Source organism: Lethenteron reissneri, chromosome 18 (assembly GCF_015708825.2).
Source record: "Lethenteron reissneri isolate LAM-NWPU_2019-01 chromosome 18, ASM1570882v1, whole genome shotgun sequence".
In the NCBI taxonomy this organism is placed as follows: Eukaryota; Metazoa; Chordata; class Hyperoartia; order Petromyzontiformes; family Petromyzontidae; genus Lethenteron; species Lethenteron reissneri.
This window is the reverse complement of record NC_083796.1, coordinates 14,303,715-14,329,574: the sequence shown is the minus strand read 5'-3', so window position 1 is coordinate 14,329,574 and position 25,860 is coordinate 14,303,715. Positions and strand designations below refer to the sequence as shown.

Genomic DNA, 25,860 nt, shown 5'->3' with positions numbered 1-25,860 from the left:
CTATGATAGCTGCATACATTCATTACATTTTAAAAATATAAAGTTCACGTTGCGTCGCAATTTGCATGCATAACAATAACGTTGTTTTCTGTTGATACAAGTGATACGATAATATATATATTTATGGATAACAGAACGAACATAACTGTACAGCTACAAAAGATACGAGGGGACATTTTTACGAGAAACAAATGAAAACGAGTTGGAAAAAAACGAACTTGGCCCTGGAACCGAATCTAACAAGCTGGGCCCGAAATTCTGCCATTCATCGACTCTTCGGAAGAAGAGAAACATCCCACCCATGGTGCACAACACCACCACGGGTGCACAGCGCAATAGCAGCAATCTCCGCGAAGCGACGGTGACGCTTGTGCCAGGAGTGGTGCACTTTGAAGCCACCACGTGAAGTGTGGAAGGCTCGCAGACAGGAAGGAGGTCACAGGGAGAGACCCCGGTGCCGTGGGTTGAATGGCTGGGGATGACTGGCAGATGAACCTCCTGTACATATGAGAACCCCCTATAGTCGACACAAGTGCTGTTTGCGGGCACCTATGACGGCCAAAATGACACGCAAGGGAGTGGGGTGGTTAGTACCAGGTCAGGCCGTCTTTGTCTCCCTATTGTTGATGTTTACACCAGGTACTCATTTCAGGCTGAGTTGATCTAAGGTTCAAATAATCGTCACTTTCGTTGGTGGCCGTGAACGGGAATGGAACTCGGGATGCTGGGTTCGTTTGCGCAGCGCGCTAATCAGTGCGCCACCGCTCCCCGCACCGACACCCCTCTCCCTCCCCTCAGTGGCAAGGCGCGCCTGCTGAGCGCAGTCGCTCCCCGCACACTGCACGCGGCGTTCAGCCTCCTCCCATCGCTCCCTCCTCCTCCTCTCGCTCCCTCCTCCTCTCTCTCGCTCCCAGGTGTAGCCGACGCCTCCAGGTGTAGCGGACGCCTCCACGCAGAGCCACGCTCGTGCAACTGCGTCTGTGTCAAGTTCCAAAGTCAGTCACTTTCAGCCGCGTCCCTGCATCCTCGTCCACTGAGAGGTACTAACTTTCTTGGTTTAAAGTTTTGACAACGTTATGTACTTCGGGAGGGCAACTTACACGAATTAATTGCGGCGTTCCTGTGACATCGTGTCCACGGTTTGTGTGTTTGGCTTGCGGATGAAATTATGACGTTGTCCAGTTTTGTTTTTAATTAAACTATTGCTAACTGATCTCGCGTTGCATATGCTCGTACAGCTGGTTAACAATGCGTTCTAAAGAAGCGGAACATGTAATTCTACATTTACACACAAGTACGAACGAAGCGCGTCATCCTGGCGCGAGTAAAGAAACTGCAGAGATCAAGCAGGAGATAGATTCACAGGAGATAAAACGTTGCCGTGAATGTTTGATGATCAAATAGTGTACGTTTAGCGAGACTGGCATGTGACCACGTGTGATGAAGTCATACACAATCCACTTGGCAGTATGAAGACCTCATTGGCACGAGTGCCACCCTTCTAAACCTCCACGTGTCCACCATGGTGCCTACACCAACAGCACCAGCACCAGGTATCGAGATTTGAGTGCCGAGCAATCGCCAACATCTCAGGTGACACTCTTTAGAATCTCGTTGAAGATCACTCACGGTTTTAACTTTTCTAAAACATTTTTTAAGAATATGAGGAAAAATGTTGGAACATTTATACCACTCTGTGTTTATTTTTCGGTGGATGCTTACTTTATGGAACACCCGGTATTACACCACACGGTATGTCGGAATGAGATTTTAATATGACATTTGCAAATTGAAGTGTATTTGTTAAATACCGCATTAAATTCCGTACCGTATTGCTAAATGCACTTTTTGTTAAATTTCACTATTTTGGTTTATAGTCGAAATATTATTTAGAGCAGATCGTCCCAAAACCTCAGAGCACCTTTCATTTTCTGCTTCCCTTCGGTTTACTTTCCTGAGCTGACATTCCCATTAGTCGACAATTTTAATGATCACATTTTAAATAGTGTGAAGAAAACAGGGTCATGCAATGGGATAGATTAAAATGTCAATGAATAATATCCCACAATAATACAATGTGACCATGACACACCGACATTTTGGTGGAAGATTTTTGTCAGTGACACCGTCCCCTTCCTCACCCGGCCATTGTGAATAACATGGGTTGCTTTACTGTACTGGCACGTGTATTAAACTCTAACTTCATCATGACCTGCAGTGATCTATCCACTGCTGAATGAATAGCGTCAACTATGCCACTATCCACCTCGTTTCCACGTGCGAGGTGGTCTCATTGACCCTTCTCCAAAGTGGCCGTCAATCACTCGGGTGTTTTCAGTCTATTTATTATTTTATTTGACCAGGTAAGGCCCTCTGAGCTATATAGCTTTTTCAGAAGCGACCTTGCCACAGATAGTTCAACCAAGTGGCTTATTTATAGAAGCCAAATAATCGAAACGCATTTTTCTAAATGTGGAAGAAAAGACACCGAAGGACTCCAAGAAGAATCCACGCGACCACGAGAAGAGCATACGCACTTCAAATATACAGCCATCGAACCCACGGTCTCCTGTATACCAGGCGAGCTAGTTAACATCTTGCCACCGCTGTGCCCTGTCTAACGTTACGCATGCGAAATTCCACACTCAGATTTAAATTAGTTTTTATGATAATTATATTCTTCACCAAATGCTTATACATATCCCTGTGCAGTGCAGTACGTAAAATGTGACTATTTGCAAATAAATCTTGACTTAAAGTTTTCGTGACTGCAGGAATTCACATTCTTTGGGTCTTTCGGTAAAGTCACGTAGATAGAAAAAATAATAACAATAAAATAATGAAAATGATTGTATTACTTTTTATTCACTTTATTTTCATTTTTTTATTATTTTATTGTAATGTTTTCTATCTAAGTGACTTTACCGAAAGACCCAGAAAATATATGCATATACAGAACTGCACCTGCCTCTTGATAAAACATCCGTGTAGATGTACACGGGTGAATTTGTATGGATGTAGTGAGAGTGAACCCGCCGTTTGAGAGTTCAGATGCTTGTTCATATTGGAATAGACAACGGTTATGACTTGGCGGCAACGTGTCCTGTCCTGCACGGAGATGCTAAGTGTTACCCTGGTGTCAGTGACAGATAATGTAATTTGGGGCAGGCACGGGAAGCGTAACATTCTTTTTCTCCTTTCGTACGGCTGATGTAGACGCAGAGCTACAACGACAACTTCACATTCAAGTACTCAAGCACAGATAACCGCGCCCAGGAGTAGCATGACACTCACCCCTTGCGATACAATTCACTATGAGCACTTATGCTGGCGATTTTATGAAGATGCCGCGTGTTTTCGTTTTCTTGTTTACACACGTTTTGTGCGAATCGCTAAGAGCCCGGACGATCTCAGTTCAATTCCTGGCCACGGCGAACATCGATATCGAGTGACCTCTGAACTGGTGCTCAAGGCCGTCTCCTTTACCAACCCGCGATGACCAGGGTGGGGAAGTATGGACAAGCAACCCCCACGACTGACAGTTTGGGGAGCCATTAATGAGGCATTCATCCAGAAGTAAATTTAATTCCTGTAGGAAATGGCCATGCCCTTTGCTAGGTCAGCCACAGACGGTAATGCAGCTGCTACCTTCTGCTGTGTTGTTTAGTAAACATATTTGTTATGAGTTCGTGGTGAACCGAAATTTATTTATTTTCGATGTCGTTCGTGCCTGGTGTGGCTTGCTTGGATTGGTTCTGTGATGGCAACTACCAAATATGAGCCGATTTCCCGCTTGATAACTTAATGTGATCTCAAGGTGGAACTGCGTTGTTTCTTATCGTAAATGTGTCCTTGCAAGAAGACCACTCCAGGGAGGCTTTTGTTTGGTGGAGTGAGCTGATCGAAGGCTTTCTCATACTGCTTAAGGCGTGTGTGAAGTCAGTGTACTAAAGACCCAGATGTTAACACGTGCGTTATTTTGAACCGGAGAAGTGATCATTCTGTACCCTTCCTCGTGTCTTGTGGGTACATTAAGAGACAATGTGCATTTTAAAACCGTATTCAGGATGGCATGAAGGCCTCATCGTGCCATGGCAGTAATTGGCCATACTTCACCACGCTGACCAGCGTGAGTTGCTTATTGCTTGAGGTGAAAAATCCCTGAATAAAAAATGAATTCTTGCAAATGCCCAAGCTATTAAGGTTAGCGATGCGTGGTAATGGGGCTTACCCGCCTCTTTTGCTCCTGCATATCTGTATACAAAATAACGCACAATCGCAAGTCGCCATTTACGTCACTAGTGGAACACTCTGAGCAAATTCAATCACGACCTCAAATAGGTGAGGGAGGATATAAAGACTGAGTATGAGTTCATTTTTTCCTGATCACAAACAAAACGCATTTTGATTCTTAGTTGATTTTTGAGTGCGATCGCCAAACTAAGTTGCGTGCCGTAAACCCTCCGCCACCTGACAGGGTCGATTAATAACATTGTCAAGTGATTAACTTTTGAGTCAATATATTACTGCTTCAGCACACGAAGAGCAGTCCACAAAATTGAACAGTTTTCTGTGACGTTTGTCTGGTAGGTGCAACCAGCATTATCAGACAGTTTAAAGAAATCTGAAAATGACCTCCATCCTTGGACGTTCAATAGTAATGTTCTTTGGTGAGCTGTGGATATTTATACCTCTCAAGGAATCGCCAAATAGGATACAAGTACTCTTTACTGGTTCACATACTGCAGGTTTATTTTTCTTTTCTTCTGTACGGCAGAGTGATTAGCCAGGTTTTGTGCTGGCGGGAATGGTGCTGTGAATGTGTGCAGTGTTAATGAGCCGGACGATCGGTTCCACGGTTTGGCTTTGACAGTCGCAGTCGCAATGCCGCGGGGGTGGGGGGGGGATCTCATCTTCCTCCTCCAGTGCCGCGTGCCCGCCGTGCATTCCGGCCCTCGGTAGGACCATTCCAGGTGGTTCTGCGGTGGGGTTGGCAATGAGGCTCCTTTTTGGGACGGTGGCATTCTCCCACGGCGCTCTTCACTGCAGACTCAATCATTTGCAAAGCCCGTGTGCACGGTGCATGACGCTTGTGTGTATGTAAATAATCATACGAGTCTCGTAATAAAAATAAAATAAAAATAGTCACGTCCTTTTTACCCTTCACGACAATGCATCGGTAAATTGTTTAAGTTTTCAAAAGGCGAAGATAAGACACATTATTGTTGTTTTGGAACTAGCACAGCACTGCAGTATTGAGGTACTGTTGTATCAGCGTCACGATGGGTACGTGTCCCAAAACTCGTTCAGTATGAATGAGTGCGACGAAGTGAACGATTATTCAGTTTCACGAAGGCTTCGTGGTGAGATGAGAGGAGTGATTTCGTGCGGGGCAGGCTTCGGGCAGCGGCCAGTCCCTGGAGCGAGCGGTGAGCTCGAGGAGGGACTCGTTCCGACACGAGCCACGAGGACCCGTCAGCTGTCTTGTCATCGCTCACAGCCAACACAATGCTGACGGGTGTTTGTAAATCCGCTGTGTGTGTGATGTGTGTGCGTCATATGATAGATGCAGTTAAATATAAAAAGTGCAAAAAAAATTCTGCATCATGTGAAATGCCTGGAGCGGTCTCTTGACATTGCCACAGTAACCAATGGTGGAGCCAGGATTTTCAGGTAGGGGGGCAACCCCTCCAGCAATGAAAAATGATAGAGGAGTTGTTCGTAATTAAGCACTTGTCCCTTGCTTTTTATTCGGCGCGTGTGTGGCGATGGCGCAGACATCGATCGAGGGTCGAATTCGAACCGCGTTGTGTGATCGGCATCGCGCTCGCTGAAGGTGAATGACTTCAGGGAAGCCGTGTCCTGTATACGCAACTGCGCACAATTCTGTGAGTCACTCATAACTGCTTTGCCGTTACTTATTGCCAATTATGGACTCAGGCTATTGTCTTATCATCTCATAGTGTCCTTGGCACGTAATAATATGTTACACAGTGGCAGTGGGGGGTTGCAAAATGCCGATTTATTACTAATAAACACAAATGATCCGATAGAAATTAAGGATTTCGATCGGATCATTGGGGGGGCACGTGCCACCCCACCCCACCCCCAACACTGGCGTTACCCTTGCTGATGGACAATGCTGGAATTAAAATGTACACAATACATTTGCATTGACCCAACATTGATTTCAATAATATAGTTTTTTTTGGTTAGATCGCGTTAACATATAAATGTGTCGTTAAAACCCACCACCACCCGACACAGCCGACTAGTAAGGGTTGTCACGTAAACAGAACACGCCCGAGTTGATTTTCATGTAATGTCAACATTGCCTTCAGCGTTTGCTTAAACGTTTAATTGCAATGATCACACAGAGCCATCTGGACACAACGTGGACACGCAAGGCAAGCATTGTTGAATAAGTACTCATGCCCACTGAGAAACACTTCACGAACCACCGTTTTTAGAACCAAGGCTTCGTATAAAAATCGTAAGTTGTCATTCAGTCCGTTAGCTTCAGGCAGCTGCATGGCAGCGAACACGAGAAGTGGGGACGCTCATTGTCAATGGCCAGGGCACACAACCCAAAGTCACACAGGTGTGATTGCATTGTCAACGGTGACTCAACATGACAGGGGCGGAGGTGATTTAATGACAAGGTAGTTGAATAAGGCAGCGAGACATTTCAACGTCTAAAATGACAATTTTCCTGAAGACGACCGCTTGTGTTGCAATCGAAACGTCGGAGGTTTTTTGTTGTTATTCTTTGTTATTTTCTTTAAACCTATCTACGTGACTTTACCGAAAGACTCAATAATACAATTTAAGAGTTTTGTACCAAGACGCAGAGAAAAAAATATAACAGCGACGTCTCAAATATAATTAAACCACTATAACATTCATAAGCACGGCCTCAATGTCCATACAGGCGTTGTGTCATTGCGATGGGAATGGTCCAGCTGTCCAACACAACTGGCAGGCTTCCCCGTGACAGCCGGGGATAGAGAGTTCATAGTGACAAGGCAGCCGGATTAAATCGCGTGAAGTTGGCTGCTGAAAGCTTACGCGTAGCCACCGGAACTAGAAAAAAAACGTGCTAAATTTGGAAATGGCATTAATAATTATGAGCACAGTGGTGCCGTGTACACACCGGATCGTGGATAATAATGAGCGAATAATGTCACCGTGCGTAGTCCGTCTCTAGGCGTGAGCGTAGTTGAATATTAATGTCCTCGCGGGAAGAGTTTTGACGCATTAACCGGAGCGCACCACCCCCTGCCTGCTGCTTATACAGGTGGATGGAAGCGAACGATTAACATTAATCATTTACCCTCCGTGCTGTTTCACCCACTTGTTTTTCAAAGCATCCGCGTAGACAGGGTAGCATTTTATTTGAAAGAAACAAACAAAAAACTTCCCAAGTTTTCATTTAAGGGATGTCACGTTTGCGATAAGAAATGGCGGGGGTTTTTATTTTTGAGAATAAAATTGCTGTGGCGAGTCTGCTGCCTGCAGACCCTGTCAAGACACAGAGCAGTCCAATACACATGCAACCGCATGTAATAGTATCCCCCTATGGGAGAAGCTTGCAGCATATTGATATATATATGACATAACATGTGGGAATTAGTTAATTAATAATACATTTGAGCTACAGGTTTTCTGCGCAGCCTTTCTTCATAGAATCCCAATAATATTTGTGAATAACCCAGTGGCTTTATAAGCAATGAGATATAACTGGCATTGTATCGGGACAGGTCCCTCCTTTACAGCACGTAATGAGTGTATGTCCCATGAAGTAGGGCCATTGCTCGAAACGTCACTGATTATATTGTTTTCCTTTGAAGGTCACAGTGTTATTGACGTACGCATTGAGGACGTGTTTGTTATTTGTGCTGTATACCACCTCCAACGCACCATTATGTCTTAATCAAATGGGAAAGGCTGCTGTGGGTCACAATCCCATGGAGTCTTCTTTCCTGGATACCACAGTGGCGAGATGTTAACTACCTCGCCTGGTATGCAGGAGGTCGTGGGTTCGATCCCAACCCCGACGCCTGCTGCTGTATACTTGGAATTTGCGTGTTTCTCTCCCCGTCTCCACGTAGATTTTTCTCCGGGTCCTCCGGTTTTTCCTTCCACATTTAGAAACATGCGTTTACAGTATTTGGCTGCTGTACATTTCCACACGATAAGCCAATTCATTGAACTATCATTTGCGCTCAGGTCGCTTCTGAAAAAGAGCTATATAGATCAGTTGGTCTTAGCTGGTAAAATAAAAAAAAATAGTTTAGTTTAATAGTTTAACTGAGCTCACTGAGCCGGGAGAACGATGTGAGAGTGTGTGGAGCAGGGAATAGACCGAGACCTGTTGGTTGAGAGGAAGTCTTTGCTGTGAGTGGGATGAACCTTGACAGGCATCTCGTCGTATGGCTAGACAACCCCGGTTTCATCACAGGCAGATGCCCGGATTCGAACCCAGGGTCTCGGCTGTGACAGATGCGGCACTCTGACGTTTTGAAGCACCTGGCCACCTTGTGCTAAACATTTATTATTTTCCACGTGTAGATACAGAGCAGAAGTCAATTCACTTCATTCGTCGTCCAGAAGGGCGCCACTGTTGCGTGTAATTGTGTTTTTGTACATTAACGTCGCTTAATGTACATTTAGAATTTTCCATGAAAGAAATAACCTCTGAAGTGCTCGGTGACATTTACGTGAAAGGGCTATGTGGACCTACCTCTGACCCTCAGCAAGACGAATTTCTGCTCTATGCATCACAAATATATAAAAACTCACTAGCTTTTAATCATACCGCTTCATTAGTCAGATTTTGACAAAAAAAATTAACCTGTTTATGTGTATGGATAATTGGGACGCTTTTATTTATTAGTTGGATGTTACTTCTGTGAGTGCGATTAGGGAATTCGTTTTCTTAACTTTTCTGTATTTTATTGTTCTTGTTATCAACTCACACCAAAGCACATCAGAGTTTGGGCACTTTGATGTGTCTAATTGTATACGTGGTATTGTTTTTATTATTGTTATAACAAAATATGATTTATTGTAACTCCGGTCGTGAATAAAGCAGGGCAATAATCGAGTCGTAGTGCAGTGTTTGACGGTCTGCGCAATGAGCCGGGTGACCTGAGTTTGATTCTCAGTCACGGCTAACATCAGTGACGAGTAGTAACTGAACCGGAGCCAGACCCCACCTTGACTAACGGTGCACTAATGGTGAAGAACTCCACCGTCAAACAACCCTCATCAGTAGCGGCGTGTGGGAAGTCGTAGGCCTTCCCGCAGCACCGGATTGACGAAGAGTTGTATTTATAGAATTTTCATCGTTATTTATTTTAATATAAAAACAACATCGGTGATATTGCAGTAGTGTTAAAGTGCCTAAAGTACTGTGTTTTATATGTAAGAGCTTTTTAAAGAATTTAGAAAACTAATGTGAGGTTTATTTTAAATTCCTGATTTTGCGTGTGTGGCATGTGTGTGTGCCAAGGGAGAGGAAGCATGGTAATTTTTTCACAGTTAAGCTCTCGGCAACCCACTGCGCTAAGAACCGAGTGAACTGAGTTCGATTTCTGCTCATGGCTAAACGTGAGTGGTGAATATCTGTGCGGCTTTCCTGGGTAAACAAGTCACTCATTATTATTATGGCCGCTATAAATGGGCCCTCTGGGCTAACACTCCCTTCTTGCGTTTTTGTTCGGGATGTTGTACGGCGATTCGCTCCACCTCGGACCTCGTGCCGTATGACGCGCGGTGCGACCCCCAACCAGGATTCACACTCCCAACATTCTGACGCTGAGCGAGCCGCCTGGCCAGGGAGGACAGTGCAGCACTAGAAACGGAATCTTCACTGACAAGGTCACCTGAAAGCTCCTTGCGTTCTTCATACCCAAGTTTCAACGACTGCTGTGTATGGATCTTGCCCTGTGGCATTGGTTGGATTAGTGGATCAGAATGCATGGGATTGAAACAGCTGCTATGCTACCGTGGTTGTTTATCAGCTGTAATCTGTAGCGCTTTCCAGATCCTTCCACAGGCAACCTGGCATGAGAGGTCACTCGGGATTTTCCATTCACGGTTATGCTAATACCTGGCACTGCTGTAGTTGTACTTCGTGAATGTCAGTGTTTAATGTCAAGACACACTTCAACCGCCCCACCCCCCTCTCTATATCAAAGTAAACGTTGAGGGTGCATTTTATAATCTGGAGAACACAATGTCTTCAAGAAGAATGTTGTCCTACATGACAATACATGGCCACCCAGAGGACATGACAGGGCCATTGTGGTGCCTCATCTTCCAGGAGACATATCTCGCCATTTCAAAACGGTGCATTTCTAATAATCTTTTGGAAGACGGCTCTGCATAGAAATACAATACCGCATACCTGTCAACCCCTTATCAGTGCCCACCTTATTACAGACCAATTCAGACCGTATTGGTCACCCCGTGCCCTTATACATCTCAACGTTCACCCTACAAAGTTCCATCACAAGGGAGAAATACAAACAAATATATTTTCCCCTGTATTAGAATACGGGTAAACAGTATGGGTTGACAGGTATGATACCGTATCCTCCCGATTTAATAAATCACTTCTTCTTTTTCAGGGTTTGGGGTGTGTCTTAACTTGGCAGAGTAAATTAATAATTATAATCTGGAGGATACGGCACTGTATATCCCATGGACAGGTGTCGCCTCTTGGTTTTACCAGAGCGAGACGCAGGCTCCGTGTTGAACAGGTTGGGGTGAAGGAGGAGTGTGCTGGGTTAAGGGATATGGTTGGAGGCGTATGATTGGAGTGTTGTGTTTGAATGACACTAATCAAGGTTCAGCACGAACGTGACTCTTTTTTTGCTGAACCTTGTTTCTGGAAAAATGTAACACTTCGTGCGGTTTGTTGCCATTGCTGTGCTCCAGGTTTAGTGCCACCATGCCGGATAAGGAACGGGTCCTTCCCATGGTGCTTTGGGGTTTGCACGCCCCGAATCACTGCGTGTCCAGCCTGCTGCTCACAGAAGACCAGCACACAATTGTGACCGGATGCCAAGATGGGCAGCTCTGCCTATGGAACCTAGACGAAGATCTCAAGGTGTTTATGATTATTAATAGTATTACTACTACGCTTGTTTACCCAGAAAAGCCTGACTGAGTCTCATAACTATTTTTAACGCGGGCCCTGTCAAGTTTTCGCAGTAGAGGGGTGATCATTGCTACGTGGATTAAAATTGATTCAATTGCATGTCACGTTTAAAATTTGGAGACTTTACACCACGACGCCAGCGCACAATGGCCCACTCTTGCAAAGGGCGTCACGGGATCTCCGTCGTCCGCTGTGATGCGCGCGGCGTGTTTTTACGGTGAATACTCGCGCAGTATTGAGCAAGGGCAGCCGCCGGACTGGAACCGCGAACCTCTCCAACGAGCGGTGAAGGCGCTCCCACTGGGCTGTGTCACCGCTCGTACCCTGGACTCGAGTGTACCTGGCCTGGCAATAACAATTATAATAATAGCTTGTACAGATATTACAGCCGCAATTATTAATGATGACTGCGCTCAACCTTATGACGATGTATTTATTGGGGTAAAGTTTAAAGCATTTGACTAAGTATTATGCTTTATGGTCTTGTTTTTGGTTCCGACTGCTAGATAATATGTGCAGTGAATGCTCACAAGCACCACTTTAAGAGTGAATGTTTTTGAATATTTCAAGTATTTCTTATTTGTGTTAAACAGTGCAATGAGTGATATCATCCACTCTCGTCCCGCTCTGATTCTGGTCCTGTCATCACGATCCATGGTCAGATAGCCCCCGTAGGTGTCCACTGCACATGTCGTCCACTTTCCTCTGTCTTGTGTCAATATGCTCAAGCAGTGGCACGTCTTACTGGCACCGATCTCTTATGTCGCCGTCGTCATCGTCAAGCCATTCTCTCTGAGGTCTTCCTCTGCGGTCCTGTAAGCGTTGGCAATCATTGCATCGTCTCCGTTGTTGTGCCACGATCATTGCCGAGATCTCCGATTGCCGGGGTTCTTGCGGAGTGCGATCGCTGCGATGCCCGTGTGAAACTTCTCACCGCAGATGATTTCCCCATGCCCGGGCAAAATTTGCTTGGAAAATGAACCCGAATTCTTCTCTACTACTGTCATCGATGCAAAAAAAACCTCTGCTTTTTATTCATTTATAAAAGTGTGATTGTAAGTGACTCATGGTTGTAAAACATCTCTCAGTGATACAGTGGTAAGACTGAATACAGTGATGCCATTGAGGATAATGCTGGGCTTGTGCATAAATGTTGAACCATAAACAGCTTAGATGTAGATCACTGTTAATAATTTGTGAAATACTGAGAATACTTCCTTGCGTGAAAAAGGTAGGGCTATCTGTCACTCCTTGTTACATATGTTCATTTTGCATAATCGCTTGCTTGCAACACAGATTTACTCGGTACGCTGAGTATTTCCCATTTGCATTTCACTTGTGTTGCCTCGATGAACAGGCGTGATATTTGCATTTTTTAAAATGGGTCAGTTTGCAGCCAGTGGTTCAAGTCCCAGTTCATATCAAAGCCTGGTGTTTCTGTTAAGTGAATTGCACAGGATCATGCCACATCACACATTGCAAGCGTGCTAATGAATGTTCCTATTTTTTATTGACCAACATTTCAAATGTTTACAAGATTACCCTGCAATTTTAAAACTGTTATGGTCCTGTGCAAAATAAATCATTGAATCGGATGTCACCATATTAAATTAGGGATATCAATTGGCTTACTAAATGTAGCCACCCATCCCATGGATGCAAAATATGCAACCTAATTTGATTCTCCTTGCTCAACGTGCTGAACGCAGCCGGCACATCTGCACGATGCTATTGCACAATTGCCCTGCGTGCATAATTGCAAAGCGTTATCTCTCGCTCGGTCCATGGGTTACAGTCGAGGCAGCCTCAGGAACACTGTACCCTACCCCATCAACCAACTAGGCAAAGCGGGGCTCTGTGTTCACACATTGTGTGTTCATGCTACTTCGGCAGAGGCCACAAGAAAACAAAACAAACGTATTTCAGACATGTAAAATGTAAGAATTACATCTCAGGAGTTTGGATCAAACATCCGGCAGTCGGCCGCATGGAGAACACGCACGTGGCTCGCCCACTCGAGGGCACATCCGTGAGCTGTAGCCATCTGCAGACTGCCGTAGAATGTGCAGTGTTCGCTGGGCAAGAAGACCACAGCTAAACTGCATTGTGATGGTGCAGTAGATATAATAAACAATGTATTATCTGATAACAGTGATAATGTCAGTATGTTGAATTTATTTTGCATCGTACGTAGCCAACTGTGCTTATCGGATGCGTTGGGGAAGGACAACAAGCTGAACACAAAAGCTGTTTTCAACAAATTTAATTTTCTATTGATAGTAATAATGTACAGCCCTTTGTCGATCCACTGCTGGATGGCGGTACCTCCAGGGCCTTGCCGGTCATGATGGCTGGTGAAGTGGGGATGGGTCTTGGCCTCTTTCATCTAGCCACGGCTAGGAATCGAACTCAGGCTGTTGGGTTTATCGGGCAGAACGTTAACCACTTTGCCAGCACTTCATTCTGTCCATAGTACGGGAGACATGCGCACATGTGATACGCTATGAGAGATTACAGTGATACTCTGGGTTAATTTAACTTTTTTGGCAAATCCCATTGACAAACGTTAGCAGAACATCCAAGATGAATTTTCGGGTCCTCTGCCTGGAGTTGATGAATGTCTTTAATTTTACAACACAAGGCCTCATTGTAAGAATAGCACCAGTGGAAATGTATGATCATGCAGCAGATGTAGATTGATCCTGTCAGTGCCCACAGTCCACATGTATTGCGTGTGGATTAGGAAACTTAAGATGAAATGTATTGCCATTAAATGGCTATGGTGTTCCATAATACACCCAAAAGGTCTATGGAAAAACGTGTATTTCTGAAATTGAATGCTCTTTCCAAAACTGCATGTTATTGTGTTGTCAAACCTGGCTAGAATTGATCGGTGGTTGAGGTGAGCGGATTACTCTGAACGGTACTCTGCTCTCTATTTACAGCACACTTGTTTTTGTTAAGTTGGTAAATGTTGAGTGTGTCATTTACAAACAAAGAACTATTGTGGTCAACAGAGCCAGCCGGCGCACCTGGCAGCACGACCGTGTTTACGGTTAAGAGCCACAAGTGTGAGGGCCGGTGCCAGATCGGGGTGACGAAGGGTCTCAGTCCCGTGGATCGTGCCGACGACGACTGCTACTTGACACCGAGAACCACTGGCATCAGATTCCCACAGTTTATTTTTTATTTTCTGCCTCACGGCAAATTGGCAGTCCCACATACTTTGAATACGTGCGTAATCATTGCACTATAATTTACCATAAATTGGCGTTTTACTTGGACAGAGTCAACGAATTAGGACTGTAGTTCGGATAGAAACCATTTGTCCTATTTTCCTGATCAGGGAGAAATGCTCATGAAATGCCACGGTGTCAGATGTGCTCGGTGGAACGGGCTTTCTCATCCACGCTGGAATGCCACGTTGAGTTGTGTGTACCTGTCAAACCATCGGCTTATTTCTAAAACTACGTAATTACCTTCCAAATGACACCCCATGCATATTATTACGATCATTTAGAAAATTTGACTGGCAGGTTGCCTAATTTAAGAAACTGCCCGCCCCCCGGGTTTTCCACGGTAGAGGTGACACGAAGATGGAGTGATTCTGACATTTTTTGCAAGATCATCTGATGATTCCTGTAGATCGTGTGTATCATTCGACAGCAAGAGGCACCTGCTATGGCCTGCATAGCAGGAGATGCTTCCGCATGTTAGCGACAATTTTGTCCGTTGGAGAAGACCTGAGAATGAGGGCAAAATGTAAAGAGATGTAGAGGAAGCAGGAGGGAATATCGAGCCGCTGTAAGGGAGGGATGTGTGAGGCACTGTCTCCCCAGAGCATGTGGACTGCTGCACAGAGACGCGAGAGACGGCGTCATACGCTGTCTCTAACGTCTCCATAGAAATGTGTACGTGTCAATCCACTGCTGGAGGAGGGCCTCTCGCACCGCGTGTGGGCTCATTGGGATTACTTGACCGCACTCCGCGACGTTGTTTTTAGTTCAGGAACCCAACAAACAGATATCCGCTAGGGAAACAGAGGTCACCAACGCGTAATATTTCCGTGCGGAACCCCCTCAGAAAGGGGACCTGCTGGAAGCACTTGGGCTCACGAGGCCTACCATCGGCAGGGATGACAAGCGGGAGTGGTGCAAAGCATTCATTTACAAAACATGAGGTGCCCAATTTGCCCGCAGTGCTCGCACCAGACGAGACCAATAAGCTTTGAAACACGACAAGAGAATGCCACAAACTGTCCCGGGTCAACAAGATAAGTTCAATTTCGATTTAAAGCTTTCGTGACTGCAGGGATTCATCTTCTTGGTTCTTTTGGTAAAGTCACGTAGTAGGGAAATAATAAAATAATAAAAATCAAATACAATTCTCACGACGTTTCGTCGGAAAGACAGCGTCTGATTTCAGACGCTGTCTTTCTGACAGACCTGTTCTTCACCTGAGGACGGCTGCTTGCGTTGTGGCCGAAACGTCGTGAGAATTGTATTTTAATTATATTATTTTATTATTTCCCTTCTACGTGACTTTACCGAAAGAACCAAGAAGAAGATAAGTTCACTGCCGGACGCGACGTACCCTTACCCCGAGAGTTTTTAACCGTGGCACGTGAGTTCCCTAATGTCCCCTCTCTTTGTGTCTCTGAATTCCCGACACCGACGCCGTCTGTCAGATCACACCGCGTGCTCTACTTTTTGGGCACTTGGAAGGAGTCACTTGCCTGGGTCGGGCCAACCCGCTCCGCGACCACCCCTACGTCGTCAGCTGCGACGAGAACGGGTTTGTGATTCTTTGCCTTCGTTTCTTCATTTTCGTAGCAAACTCCCCCCGCCCCGCCATTCTCCAGCCACACTCTCAAGGGCCACGCGGTCTCCTGTGATGCGTTTTGCTCTCGGGGTTTAGTGGGTGAACGGTGGCTGAAGAGCAACGTGGAATTAAAGAGGATAAGGAGCAAGTTTTAAATCGGCATCTGTTAAACTAAGGGACACCGCGTCGCTAAGTAAGACTGGAAGAGGAGGGTTAATGACGAGTTATTTTTAAAGATAGTTATACTGGTAGGAACGAAGTGGACCAGACCACCAATAGATTAATGTGTCCGTCCGTCCGTCCGTCCGTCCGTCCGTGGGAGGAGTGGTGTTGAGGGTGGTGTTGGAAATGAAAGACTACGAGTCTTTAAATCTCACAGCGTTTCTTGTCAAAACAAACACTTTTAATTAACGTTACACTAGAATACAGTAATTTTTTCTTTAACTCCTCTATACCCGGTCGATATCTCTGTACCGGTACTAAGTATTATTCCTACCAGCCCACCCCGCAGGGTCCTGTTTGATTATTGTTGTTTACTATGAACTAGGGATTAAGCGACGCATTAATTAATCGATTAACATAAATTCTCAGGTTTAAGAAATGTTTATTGAATCACGGTGGAAGTCTTCCTGTCTGTTGGTTCGTATATATTGTACGTAATGGATTCACAAGGCCCATTCAGCCACTACTGGTTCTACATACCCGATAATATTTGAATAAAAATCATGAATTGCGACAATCGATTCACTGGGAGGATGAAATTGTTACACCTCTGCTAGGAATGTTTATTTCCCAGAGACATCTCGGGATACCCGCTTGGCTACATCCTGAATGTTAGAAAACATTTCAGCGAGATTCAATTTGGCTGAGCCAACTAATTGTGAGGGAAATTCATTGCACTTAATATGAACAGAATGCTGTAGTTTTAAGTAGCAACTTGATGATTTTTATATTTTTTCTGAAAATGCCTTTCACGGCATAGTTTTGTTGAATATGGCATGCTCCATATCCTACCACTTCGGACTATGAAAATTAGGTTTAGTGGCAACAGTGTTATATGCTTAACATAGGCCTTGCTGGAAGCAATGATAACCAAGTAAATTCATTAATGCAGCTTTGTTTAAATGTCTGGCTTACGGACTTTTCTCAGCTTGTGTTGTTTGTCAACAGTGATTGAGAGAAAATGCAAGCTTTAGTGATGTCCTATTTGTATATAATTGGAATAGTATGGAAATTATTTTGGTATTTATTCAGAAGCCATATCTCAGTATTCTGATGTGTTAACTCGTCCAATATTCTAATGAAAAATAGAGCTTCCTTATTCTGTTGATTGTTATTCAATGACATGTTTGTGATCGACCTGCATGAATTTATATTCTCTAAAAACTGAAATGGTTTATATTTGACGTGCAAGGTTGTGTTATCTGGTCCTCTAATAATCTTAGGGTTTTTCGGAGATATACCAAAATACCAGCCAATGTAAGGCAAACACCGTAAAGGTTTTAAAGAACAACAGGGAAACGCGTACAAAAAGCCTTTGTGCGTTATGCAAAAACCATCAGTAATTCCGAAAGAGTGCATTGTGGTCCTCTTGTCGGAGGCCACAACCAAACAACAGTTTAGTCAATTTGACCAACAGACAGCAGTGAGAGAAACTCAATTGTGGACCGGTTCTGCTATTATTATGACTCATCAGTGCAGTATAGTTACTAATGCTCTCACTGCTGCAGCGTCCGCCTCTGGGAACCACGTGTCCCTACAGAGTTCCCACTTCCACACTGCATTCAGAAATGTCCACGTGCTCCTACAGTTTACGGAGACGGTGCCACACAGAGAATACATTGCACAATAAGTTGTAGGCACTTGCACAGCCCCTGTCGCATGACCTTGTTGAAAGGGAGGGGGCGTACAGAAGAAACGCAAGGGTGGGCACGACACAATGTTAGACGAACTTTAACCAAATGTTACACCCAAAACAGAATGAGTGACGATTACTATCTGATTTTATCTACTGTGCGTTCTGCTCTGGCTCCCACTCGCTGGTGTCTGTGAGCAAAGGCTGCACACGCCAATCGCTTAAATTGCCACGGGTGTTAAATATTGTACCAATATTCTTTGACTTGGCTATGAGAATTGAGAAGGGAGGGGGCTCAGCTCTCTGCAGCCCGCTGACACTACCGGTCTGTCACTGGAGCACGGGCATCTGGTTAGTGTGACACGACCATTGCTTTCTCTATCAACCTCACATGGGTCTATGCACAATGAAAGGCTGCCCCTCGTTCTCTGCTCTTGTCAGCTTGTCGAGGCCTAATTGGCCGATGAGTGTCGTCAGTTGTGCCCGTACTTTTAAATCTGAAGGCCTTTGTGGTGCGATTCTTATCTCGTAGCCCCGTCATGCCTGCACGGTATCTCGGGGTAGCATTTGAGTTTAGATGTTGTGTAACATCAATCACTGATTGTTCCGAATTGCAGCAATCAATTGGCTTAGCCAAGCCCGCTTTTAAAGAGGTCAGAGGGGGCAGCGACAAGAAAGAGTCCAGACATTAATGTGAGCGTGAAGATATTGACGGTGTCCGTGTGAAGTTCAGGGGACGAGCCAGCGAAAGATGGACACTGTGAAAGGATGCGGTGGAAAGGTGAAATGTATTCGAGATGTGGTGTCAGAGACAAGTGAATAATATAAGCTCTCGTGACAATGAGAAAGAATGGCTGCAAGTCGGATGGGAAGGAAGGATGGCCCACGCAGGACATATCCTTAGACGGTCATAGCTAGAGACGCGACGAAGATTGTTCTGCAAAGGAAATGGCATAAGGGAAGGGGAAGGAAGTGGGTGAGTTGGTGGGACAATGTGAGACGGTCGGACGGAACTCTCCCTGAGAGACAAATGAAGATCGCGAAAAATGGAACGCATCTGTCATGGGCATCCACCATCAGTGATGATAATGACACGAGATAGATACATGTAAACAAATATCATTACACACGTACGTACTGTAATAAGATAATGGTGTGCTTATTATAGTGATCATGGTGTTCTTAAGATAATAGTATGCTAAAACATTTATTTGGCATGCACAGCTTCACCCACACACCCCAGCCATTGTATCATTTTATTCAAGAATCATTTCTCTTTTTTTGCTGTTGTGCAGCATGTACACGCTCTAGTGAAGTGCTGGGAACCATGTGGCCTGGCGGGCAACCTACGTCCTGTGTAGACCCTCGTGGTGGCCTGGTCTAAGTGTGTCACGGCCCTAGGGCCATGCGTGGGGTCGTGATTAGTACACAAGCACGATTTGAAACTTGCGGCCCACTGAGGTGGAGGAGGGCCGCTCACGTGGCCCACTCACTCGTGTGGGTTGCCCATCACTGCTCTCATGTGGCCCACTGACTCATGTGGCCCACTCACTCGTGTGGGCCACTCACACGTATGGCCCACTCACTCGTGTGGGCCATTCACTCGTGTGGGCCACTCACTCGTGTGGGTTGCCCATCACTGCTCTCACGTGGCCCACTCACTCGTGTGGGCCACTCACACGTATGGGCCACTCACTCGTGTGGCCCACTCACTCATGTGGCCCACTCACTCATGTGGCCCACTCACTCATGTGGGCCACTCACTCGTGTGGACCACTCACTCGTGTGGGCCACTCACACGTGTGGGTTGGCCATCACTGCTCTCATGTGGCCCACTCACTCGTGTGGGCCACTGACTCATGTGGGCCACTCACATGTATGGGTTGGCCATCACTGCTCTCATGGCTGCAGGATTTACATGAACCATTCACATACAACATATATGAATGAAAAAAGCACTGTATTTTTACGTTCAAAATGCAATGCATGTGACAGGAACAACCACGAGATTTTGTGGATTGATGAATCGTCTCTACCTGTGAACTTTTGAATTTTCTTGGCCAATGGCTCCCTCTGCTGGAATAATTGGAATGTATCGTCGTTTTGGTTAATGCTATGCAATAAATACAGTTACTGTGACTTCCTGTGGGCTGATTGGATGGAATTCCAGGCCAGTTGGCTTAAAGGCTTACAACTCACTCCTCGGCGTGCCACTTATCAGTTGCTGGCATTACGTGATTCCCCATCAGCCACGTTTCCTCACTGTCAACATGAAACTGCATGAGACTCGAGCATTCAGGCATTTTGACATGTTCTAGGTCATTATGATTGTTAACAATACAAAAAACACGTACATGACATGCGCACACTCATGATGCATTGCTGTGGAGAATTATGGGTAAGGCAAATATGAGCAGAGTCCCAGTAACAACACGGACCTTTGTGATTGTAACATTTGGCCCACGTTCACTGTGTTTCTGTGATTGTGTGTAAACTCTACACGTAAATAAAACAGCGTTGTTTAATCCATGCGCCTATTGGTTAAATCAGACCAATATTTGTCTGGATAGGTTTCGACTCTCCATGTGCCATCAGGAGAGTCGGGCTTGTTCAACATGCTGCCGGATTATCCAATCTTATTGGCAATCATGGAGTCCTGTCATGTTTGAAGTAATTTTCAGGCACTTTGTCAATCCACTGCTGGATGAAGGCATTCTTGCTCCATGTCCAATCATTCGGGAAGTTTCACCACACTTCGCCATTCTGGTCAGCGAGGGATTATTGAATGGGAAAGGGAGGGGGCAGTCGTGTGGCGGTAGTGGGGTCAGGGCCCGTTCAGATATCCCTCACCACTGATGTTAGCCGCGCTGAGGGATCAAACTGGGATTGCCGACAATAAACATGAAGCATGTTGATACAAAACAATCATGAATGTGCTCGACGTTACATGAACGCTACACGTCACAAAGGTTTGCCCATACTGATCAGACCTTAAATTTCGATTTAAAGCTTTCGTGACTGCAGGGATTCATCTTCTTGGTTCTTTCGGTAAAGTCACGTAGAATGGAAATAATAAAATAATACAAATAAAAAATAATAAAATAATATAATAATATTATATTTTATGTTTTATTATAAAAAGTAAAACATAATATTTTATTATAAAAATACAACATAATAAAATAATATAATGGTTTATTATGTTTTATTTTTATTATTTTATTATTTCCATTCTACGTGACTTTACCGAAAGAACCAAGAAGACGATCAGAGCTTCTTTGGCGCATTTCACAAACCAGCTTCAAAGTGTTCAAAGTGTTATCAGCGGGAACTGTAAACCCGAGCGAGTGGATGCGTTTGCGAATGGACAGTTAAATGCTGTCGCGTGCAAATTCCCATTCATCACCAAAGCGAGTTTGAGAATGTTGCAGGCAGATTTGCGCTCATTCCATCGCCGTTCGAGACAGCCCCGTGTCTGGGCGTGCTCGATGGCTCTGCCTCATGCTCTTGTAAATTATTCACGAAATAAAAAAAACCCCGTCGCTTCATCCACGCTTGAAAATAGTCGCCATGGCCACAGTATCCCTTTCACCGGGAGCCATGGGCATCGCAAGACGTCATCGTCTTCATCGTTTTCGTTTAATCGCCGTGCAACTAACTGGCAGACGTGCGCGCTTACACGGATTGCGATGGTAGCGGGGGTCAAAGACACGAGCCAGCCTTATGCCATGTTGCGACCCGCAGTCCGAGAACTTTCAAAGTGTCATATTTTGTACTCGACGTACAGAAAAGGACAGCTACAATACGATCTAGTGTAACACGTAGTGGTCGGCTTTCGCGACCAATATCGATATGAAAGATGTTTTTTTGGGGGGTGGGGGTGGGGGTATATCGCGTGAATAGAGATGGTGGCGGGTTTAACGACACACCCGACAGTCGATTCGTAAACAAAACAACACGCAAATTCGTTACTAACGTTACTAACCAATTGGCATGTTGGTTGTAATTGATTAGGCTGGTTGTAATTACCGGCGAAACGTCGTACTTTAATTTAAAATGGTGTGGGTTTACTCACCCGTGTGATGAACTGGCAACGAATTGGCACGTTTTATTTACGTGACAAACCTTACTAATTGACTATCGGGCAGTGTCGGGTTTAACAACACATTTTTATTTACGCGATCTAACAAACAAACAAAAATCCCTCAATTCCAAGACAATCTTATCCGAAATATATCTGATAGCTATGGCAAACTGATATAGGTATATCATAACATTTTATATAATTTCGTGAAAATGAATATTGCAGCAACCCTGGATGGGAGGAAATTTAATACTTGGGGTGAAAATTCATGAGGCCCAATGGAGGATTTAAATCTCATCATTCATATTTATTTATTTATACAGTACCTTTATTAAATCTCCATAGATTTATATTGGTTAAATTAAAGCATTTGACTGCATGACAAATTAATATTTAATATATTTGTTCTCATGAATAAAATATATATTCATAAGCATGCGGTCATAAATCTGGGCGATGAAAATCACGGCAGTTTGTAAAACAAATGGGATCACAACCACAGTGATTTCTCACCAGCTTGCGCGCACGTGCAAACTAATTAGAATTAGAATCACCTCCGCTCGTCATGCCCGGCGATGTGCCGAGTAAGATTGACATAAGTGTATGTTGAGGCATATTTAATAATATCAATTTATACACTCAAATGTTGCACGCCTTGAGTTTTCTTTGAGAGGCAGAGCGAGAAAAACACGTGGATTACAGGACGCGGTGTGACATCATTCAAACTGCTATGACGAACTCGTGGGCTTGAGCAAGACGCGTCGCTGCGAGAGATGATGAGAGGCGGTGGAGAATAATGACCGCATTGGTGCCAATTAATAGAACACATCTGAGTGGGTGTCCACTGAGGAGATGGAGCAATGCAATTATCTCGTCGTGTTGCAGGTGTCACGCGGGCTGTGACATCGCAGGATCGTCACAGGCGGTGGCAGTTTAGGGGGGCCGTGAAACAGCCGTGGGTGGAGCGGAAAGTGAAATAAAACACGAGACGGTTTATCGTGACAATTTCTGACACTGAAAGAGCTAAGCTGAGCTACGCTTCACCTCCTGCCCATTCGAGGAATTCTTACGATTCAGCGTTGCCATCCTATTTCAGAATACATTTTTTGCAGTCTTCACCGTCTTATTTGCACCATTTCGCCGTTGTATTCGTTCCAATAGCCTAAATGCACCATTACAATATAACTCGCGCTGTAATTTGCATACGCAGTCAATAACGAATTGATACACGGTGCGATCAGATGCGGTACACAACGTGAGCCTTAAGAATCAATATTGATAGGCAAATCAATGCATCGCCAGTGCCCGCTGTTGTGTAGATCCTCTGCCGTACAGGTGGAGAGGCGTCTTTTGCTATTGCATCGATCCGCCAGCCCAGAGCCTGACCAGCAAGGGCATTGGGAGCGGAATGATAATTTTCCCAAAAATCCCTCCCAGGTCCGCCATTTGGGAAGCCTTGTGCAACACGACCGGCACGTCTGCAGATCCCTCGCCGCTCTCAAACTGAAGATGGCGCAATTGCACCATTAACATTTACCTCTTGTGTTGCCAAGAGGCAAGCATAACTCTGAACAGTCCATTGTTGATGGATGGTCTGTTCCCATCTTGACATTACAGATCCCTCCATCAAGTAGCATCCAAATATTAATTGAGCAAAATATATTAAATTGTGATTATGCATATAAATCATCGTACCCCTCCTGTGGAAACTTGGCATGACCCTCCTGAAAAAGAGTCAAATATTATCCGTAGCGATGATAACAATAATATATTTGTCTACAGTGTCCAGTGCAGACAAGAGTAAGGGCTGTCTATTGTTGCATACAAGGCATCTAATATTTACCAGCCTTCTTCTGCATAATTGGATAACTTTTAATGATTTGCGACTGTGATTTGATTCAAGAATATATTTTTTGTCCCGCTTTCAACGTCTCATTGTTTCTGTCTCGTATAGTCTCATGAATTATATCGCTGAAAGGTATAACGGTCAGATAATTTACATTAATCTTAAGACGTTAATTATTACACGTTAGATTCCTTGCGTGTATAATTAGTGTAAAAACCTTTTAAATCTATGAATCATTATATGCCCTTTAGCTATATAACAAAACGGAACTATGGTGCCTCATAGTGCAGGGGATATGAAAACCACGGAATAATTATATTATCAAATATTAATTTGAAATAGATTAATTAATGCTAAAATTAGATATTTTGTGCGTTGATTTAGGGCGATGTTAAAACTCTTGTTTTCCTTCTTGTCATTTACAAATGTACAGATTAACAAGTATGCCACTCTTACGCTAAAAGAAGCACATTTCAGTGATTAAAATAGATTTATTTTCACAATTCTCGTTAAAGCTTAGAGAATTGTAAACATCACCTATTTTAATTGTACCCTTTGCAGTATTGACTTTGTTAATGATACACAGCAAAGACATCAAATACACTTTAAAGAGGCCACAATGCAGTATGGTGGACTTATATTTACATGCAAGATTTTTTGTATGGTAAAAACTCACGGTGGAAAGTATGTTTGTTTCTCGGTCACTTTTTATTTGATCAGCAAATTGTACAACATGTTTGTTACACCTAACCCTATTTTTAATAGGCATGTGTGACGTCACTAAATGCCATGGCTTGGCTTATGCCATGTTAAACTGCTCACATTAGTTACACTCTTTCGCACTGCAATTGACAATCACTGCAATAAACGTGTTTGAAATCGTACATGTCACCGCCATATGGAATGAAGGTGCTTGGCCACCTGAGATAAAACTTACACACTTTATGTGTCGCAAGATGGGCATCTCAAGCCCGGTAACTGGAGACTGCACAACAAAAGCTAAAACGGCTGTACACGTTTAATGTATATGTGCAGGGCATAAAACTCTTCACAATTTGCACCAAAGACCCGCGGTTTTAGCGACAGTGCAGCACTACGATATTATCACACGGCACCTGCTATGCTCAGTTTTATATATGCATATTTATTTTAAAAAATACTCTAATAGAAAATGTTTTTTTCCCCAAAAGGAAGGCTTAGGCTCTTGCTAGCATCTTCATACAATCTGTGGATAACAGGAAGAACCACACCTGTCATTCACTCAGTTGATGGACTTAGTTTGATTATCGGCTACAGCTAACATCAGTGGCGAGTAATATCTAAACCAATCACGAGCCCTCCCATTCACCAACCTGCACTGCCTATCATGATGAAGTATGTTCACACAACCCCCCCGTGACCAAGACAGCATCAGTGGATTGATAAAGGCCTGGGCATTATTAATTTTATGATTCAGTGATATGTGAGTCTATGACCAAAATGCCTGCATATGTTATTTTCAAGCAACACTTGCCTAATTGCATGCACAGTATGGTGTACTTGTATATATTGTACTATCTAATATATACCCAATAAGGAGGGTTTCAGATGAAAACATTTCAGATTTTGGATTCATAACGTCCAATTTCAGATTTAATTTAGGATTATTTTATGTTCAAAAGTAAGAGTATTCTAGATTTTATAACGCTCCTTATTTATGCAATCAATTTACTGTTTTAAATAATTTTAAACATTAATTATTGATTTTTTTTTATTTCTACCAAGTTCCGTCAGTAAAGCAATAATTCTAATGTAAACACTTTTACGTTTCACTAATTTCATAAAAATGTATATCACGTGATGGCACTTTTGGAGTGGAAGACAAAGATGTGATAATGCCTGAGACGTCACATTTTCGAATCAATCTGAAACAACGTTTTTCGGTTCTTCTGAAATATTTTCAGATATTTTTGGATTCATTTGAAAATTGGGATGGGGTAAAAAAAAAATCCCCTATACTCCAGATAGTACGAAAAATATTCCGTTTGTAAATTAAATTTTAAAAAAATGTGAATTGTTAAACATTGTGCGCAGTTTGTTTTCGAGGC

At 44.0% G+C, this 25,860-nt stretch overlaps 1 protein-coding gene across 3 annotated transcripts in view; it reads left to right on the top strand.

Annotated features, from left to right (window-relative positions):
- Positions 1–840: 840 nt before the first annotated feature.
- Positions 841–25,860, top strand: part of LOC133343900 (WD repeat-containing protein 7-like) — a 131,387-nt gene continuing 106,367 nt past the window's right edge. For 2 of the 3 annotated variants that reach the window (XM_061553885.1, XM_061553883.1), the window contains exons 1-3: positions 841–1,040; positions 10,945–11,116; positions 15,855–15,961. In XM_061553885.1, coding sequence (XP_061409869.1) covers positions 10,958–11,116; positions 15,855–15,961 — 266 coding nt within the window. In that variant the 5' untranslated portion in view covers positions 841–1,040; positions 10,945–10,957. Of the gene's footprint in view, positions 1,041–1,466; positions 1,594–10,944; positions 11,117–15,854; positions 15,962–25,860 lie in introns of those variants that run through there. The other variant, XM_061553884.1, reaches the window with a different exon arrangement.